The following is a 5252-nucleotide window of genomic DNA, read 5'->3' on the forward strand; positions in this document are numbered from 1 at the left end:
TTCAGGATGGTTCCCAGACCCAAGCTGGCAGCAGTGGCAACTCGGGCTGGTCCAAGGGTTGCGCTTGTCTGGGGAGACTCGAGATTCCTGCAGCGGGGCAGGCGAGAGGCGAGCGAGCGTCTGCAGGTTTGTGCTGCCTTTCTTAGCGCAGGAATTTGCAAGGCCGTGACCAAGCAGAAAGAATTAATCTGCTTTAACGTTATGATTTACTAAAATAATTCTTGCCTTTTGCAGGCACGAACTGAAGACCCCCGGATCAGGGATTCAGTAACTCTGCTGCTGAGGGAGTCATTCCTACCTCTCAACAATACCAGGTTAGGCTGCTGCTAGACATGAGAATAAAAGCTTGGTTAATAAGCTCTTCATGTCTGCTATTCTGAACAGATTGAGTGCATCTCTCTAGCAGTCTTTCTTTGGAGGGGTTGCAGCCTAAGTACTTGATAAGCTATGATGTAAGAAACCTGAGCTGGCACTCAGGGGGTTGGTTTTCTTTGCTTGTTTAATAAATGAAGGAAAGTCTTCTCCAGTAGCTGAATGTATTTTGTTGCAGTAATTACTGCTTCTGGTGTCAGAATACAGATCAGATCATCCAGCTTTTCTTTTTTTCCTAGAGACACAATGTCTTCTGGAAATGACTGTCAACCCCAGACCTTGACCAAACCTGCTTTTGATGAGAGAGAGGCAGCTGAATTGGTGGACAAGGTGTTTGGGTTGAAGATATCTTGGATCAGGTCACTCCCCAGCTATGATGATCAGAACTTCCATGTGCGTGTCTCAGCTGAAGGTGCTGATGAGTATGTCCTCAAAATCACCAATTCAGCAGACAGCCAGGAGCCTGACCTCATTGAAGTGCAGACCCAGGCCATGATGTTTCTCAGTGCTGAAGGCTTCCCTTCAGCTACTCCTTATCTGACAAAAGATGGTAACATAATGTCTCTGGAATCGGGAGGTGAGCCACTGTGGGCACCTTTCCTGCCCCACTCTCACCCTTAGCTGGCCGTAGCTTGCCATATGGCGTACCATGTGTATGCTAAAGGGAACTCTAGGCTTGTGTTTGAATACTAGGGATATGCATCAGGTGACCTGTATTCCAGCCATAATAGTCCAAAGTTAAAATACTAGAAGCAAAGTAACTCAGAGAGAGTAATAATTAACTAGGAAAACACTCAGGAAAACACTTCAGCTTAAGGAATTGGAGAAAACATTTATCTGACGGGTGCCCACGCACAGGAAAAGTTAAAAATGCCTCATTGACTATGTGCTGCTTGAAGTTATTTGCCTTCAGAGTGGTGTAAAATACAGTTCTAGCCCATCTCTGAAGCCAGAATAAATTGCTTTAACAGTGCTTGGAAGAAAAATTGTGTTGGCATTTAGCTTTTACTGTCACTGTAACTTCTGAACAACATTTGGGATTCCTGAGACCTGTTCTGCTGCAAAACTTTATGTGGATGTGTGTGCGCACTGGAGCAACCCTGCCTAGTGCTGAGTTTTTCTCAGCATAGATTTTTAAAGTGTGTTAAGGTTTGTACATTATTACACAACATTCTGGTAAATCAAATCTTTGCATTTTTATGAGCTACATCTGACAACTTCTACAGTGGGATACACCTTTTTTGCCTCTTGCATTACCTGTTACTCAGCACACATCAGCGTGACTGACTGCATCTCTCCTTGTCAGGTACTGGACTTGGGAGCAAGAAGTACATGGTCAGGCTGCTGACTTACCTGCCAGGCACACCAGTAGCAAAAATCACTACCAATGCTCAGATTCTGTATGAGATTGGGAGGCTCGCTGCCAGCGTGGATAAAGTGCTCTCAGAGGTGAGTTCTCGTGCTTTAGCCTCGCACTTCTCTCTCAGTCCATGTCTCTTCAGCATTTGCTCACATGCTTGCTGCCTGCTTTCAGACCTGCAAAATGCAACTTGGTGACTGCAGATGTCAGTGACTCATGGCTCAGCCTCCAAGCTGGCTAAAGCCTTTCCCCAAGTACATGACAAGTGACTGGTACTGGTGATCCTCCTGCAATGCATTTTTGTACCATGAATAGGGAGATAAGGAGTTCTTTTTATATATGCAAAGCTCACCTGGTAATGTTTCAAACCTGGCAAATAAAGGAGAGTGAACTCTAGGATGTTCAAATTAGAAGAACAGAACACCAAGCTTGTTCTAAAGGATTTTTGTGTAGTGCTCAGCTGGCTGATCTATTATTTTGAATTCCTTTTGACTTGCTGACTTTCTTCTCTTCATTAGCACTGTGACCATTTCACACTGATACCCTCCCTACAGTGCCAGCTGTGCCAGCAGAGATCTCTGACACTCTCATTTGCACCACTTCCACTCAGTCTTAATGCAAACTAAGTTCTTTACTCTGTAGTTACACCGGATAATAAAGCTGATCAATCAGCCAGTACTGAGTTTGATGCATGAAAGACCTCACATTATTCATTAACCTTTCATTAACCTTTCCTTCTCATGTTCTGGCTACCAGCTTCAGACAGTTATGAACTGTGAATTGCCAGTTTTACTAAGCACATTCTTAAATTACATGAGCATTTTTAATTGTGAAAGATAACTTACTGTTGCCTTCTGACACACTGGTCACATCTTAAAATGTGGTTAAAATAAGCTAGTCTCAAAATATGCTGTGACTGATCCTGCTAAGGAGGAAGTAGTTAATGAGAAGAAATTCTGATAGAAAAGGCTCTTTATTCCCTTAACACACAGATTATCATCCACCAAGGTGTTTTAGGCTTGATCTTGTTTTTCACTTGTTCATACACCGTCAACTTTTGAATGTCATTTAGTGATCTTTAAGAGCCTTAATTTCAAACATAGTTACTGTAGTTTTTTTTCTTAAAAGGAAGCCAGCTACTCTTGTGGGAAGTTGGTTTTGTTTTTTTTTAATTTGCCCTATGCACTGATGCAGTCTGGCCCAGAGGTCACCTTAATAAGTATTTGAGGAGTCCAAGATAAGCATGAGGTGTGTAGTGGGAGAGATGCTTTTCCTCTTTGAATGTCACTTTCCAAACCATCCCTCCATTTGCTAGGGAGAGAGGGGTTAAGGACCTTGTATGTTTAAAGTAGGGAGGCCTGCATGTACAAAAGCAAATTTTCATAAGCACAAAGCCATGGTCAGTGTCTCCATAAGCTACTGTGCTCAGGATTTTCCACACACCAGCTGTTCCTAAGGCTTGTCCCCCAAAGGTCCCACCTTTAAAAGCACAGAGTGTGCCTGCTCTCCCAGCATGCTGGCAGGTTTGTGTCTCTGCTGCTCTCACAGCTTTCTGCAGCACCAGCTGTGCAGGCTGAGCTCTGCCAGAGCAGGACTCCGGCCTTGGCAGAGGCTCAAAGTTGCTACTCTGTCACCCTATGGACAGTTACCAGCATTTTTACATTATTCAAATGACTCAAGGTAATCTTTGTACCGAAAACATGGGGAAAAACCATTCAGGCTGTATGTAGATATTAAGATGCTTGCTTTAATCATTCTTCAGGTTATTCTTTTACTTGATATAAAACAACAGTCCAACTCATCGTGCTTTTCAGTGAGTCTTATTAGAAACCTGTTAAAATTAATAGGCGTTTTGAATCAAGCCCTTTAATCATAAAGTCTGCAATTTTTCTTATGCCTATATTATTGTGTGCTTTTTCCAAAGAAATTCCAGCATCCATCAGTAAAAAGTCTGCGTCGAGGTCAGTTCATTTGGAATCTGGCAAATGTTCCTCTTCTAGATCAGTACGTTTATGCCTTGGGCCAGAACAAATACCGTGCAGTGGTGGAGCAAGTTATTGAGCAGTTCGAAGGCAAAGTAATACCCAAGCTAAGCAGTTTCCGAGCCTGTGAGTATTTTATTCTCATTGTAATTATGTTGAACTGAGACACAGAAATTTCATGCAGGAGGTTGGCTCTGTAGAGAAGGAAAACAAAAGCAAGCAAAAAAAGTAAATCTCCTTTCCCTAGCCTAGACATGGACACAGCACAGAGTAAGCCAAGAGGAATGTTCTGTCCAGTCAGGGTCAGTTCTTTCTTTTTCTGATGAGTTTCCTCCCAGTTAAGTTTATGATTTTCATATTGTTATATCAGCTTATTAAATATACATGGAGTACAGTGCTACCTTTCATAAAGGCTGAAATAAGTACTTAATCCAAATTTTGGAATTCAAATGACTTTGATATTGATGGGGATGTGACAGTTCTATAGTTGCTGCTGTTGGTCATCTGGCAGTGCAGCAGAGCTTCATGGGAAGCAGTAAAGGTGTGACAGGCAGCAGGGGACTAGTGTGGTTTTGTAGCTGAGTGTTGGTTTGACATGCATCTTCCCAAAGCTGCTTCAGCTGTTTAATAATTATTAAATACTGTTTCTATTTCTTCTGTGTTTAGGTATCAATCATGGAGACCTTAATGACCACAACATTCTAGTAGACTCCTGTTCTACTTCCTTGGAGAATCCCCAGTACAGAGTTTCTGGCATCCTGGACTTCAGCGACATGAGTTATGGATATTATGTGTTTGAGGTTGCGATAGCCATCATGTACATGATGATTGAGAGCCCAGACCCTCTGAGTGTTGGGGGACATGTTCTTGCAGGGTTTGAGAGCATCCTGCCGCTCACTGCTGAGGAGAGAGGTGCCCTCTTTCTCCTGGTGAGTGGGAGGTTTGCACAGTCCCTTGTCATCGCTGCCCACACGGCTCTTCTGTACCCAGAGAACAAGGAGTACCTCACGATCACGGCAAAAACTGGCTGGAAACACTTAATGACAATGTTCGAGGTGGGCCAGGAAGCTGTGGAGAAGAAGTGGTTTGAGACTGCCCAGGCGTACACGCACCACACACCTGCCCCGTAGGTCCGCGGCTGCTGAGGTACTGGGGGTGACCCCGCACTGAATAAAGCAGTAAAGGCGGCGCTGTCTGAGCTGCGTGGGGCGCGTCCGCGGGCAGGGCGGGACCCGGCTCATTTCCCCGGGAGAGAAAACCATTGCCGCCCCCACGGCGGGCACAGGGCTGTGGCCATTACCGCCCTCACAGCGGGGGAAGGGTATGTGACCATTTGGCACCCGCATGGCAGGAGCGGGGCTCTTTCCCGCCCTCGCGGCAGGAGTGCGCTGTGACCGTTACCGGCCCTCACGCCGGGGTGCGCTGTGACCGTTACCGGCCCTCACGCCGGGGTGCGCTGTGACCGTTACCGGCCCTCACGCCGGGGTGCGCTGTGACCGGTACCGCCCCTCGCACGCCGGGGCGCGCTGTGCCCGGTA

At 45.5% G+C, this 5252-nt stretch overlaps 1 protein-coding gene across 2 annotated transcripts; it reads left to right on the forward strand.

Moving 5' to 3' along the window:
- Positions 1-55: 55 nt before the first annotated feature.
- Positions 56-4902, forward strand: HYKK (hydroxylysine kinase). Of its 2 annotated transcripts, none has more exons than XM_005419693.3 (6): positions 56-126; positions 235-314; positions 612-949; positions 1679-1821; positions 3657-3840; positions 4381-4902. In XM_005419693.3, exons 3-6 carry the CDS (start codon positions 619-621, stop codon positions 4842-4844), a joined length of 1122 nt encoding a protein of 373 aa, XP_005419750.2. In that variant the 5' UTR covers positions 56-126; positions 235-314; positions 612-618; the 3' UTR covers positions 4845-4902. The 2 variants fall into 2 exon arrangements, with proteins under 2 accessions (XP_005419750.2, XP_030911796.1); XM_031055936.1 differs by having other exon boundaries at positions 612-784.
- The last annotated feature ends 350 nt before the right edge of the window (positions 4903-5252 follow it).

The sequence above is a fragment of the Geospiza fortis genome, unplaced genomic scaffold (assembly GCF_000277835.1).
Source record: "Geospiza fortis unplaced genomic scaffold, GeoFor_1.0 scaffold171, whole genome shotgun sequence".
Lineage (NCBI taxonomy): Eukaryota > Metazoa > Chordata > Aves > Passeriformes > Thraupidae > Geospiza > Geospiza fortis.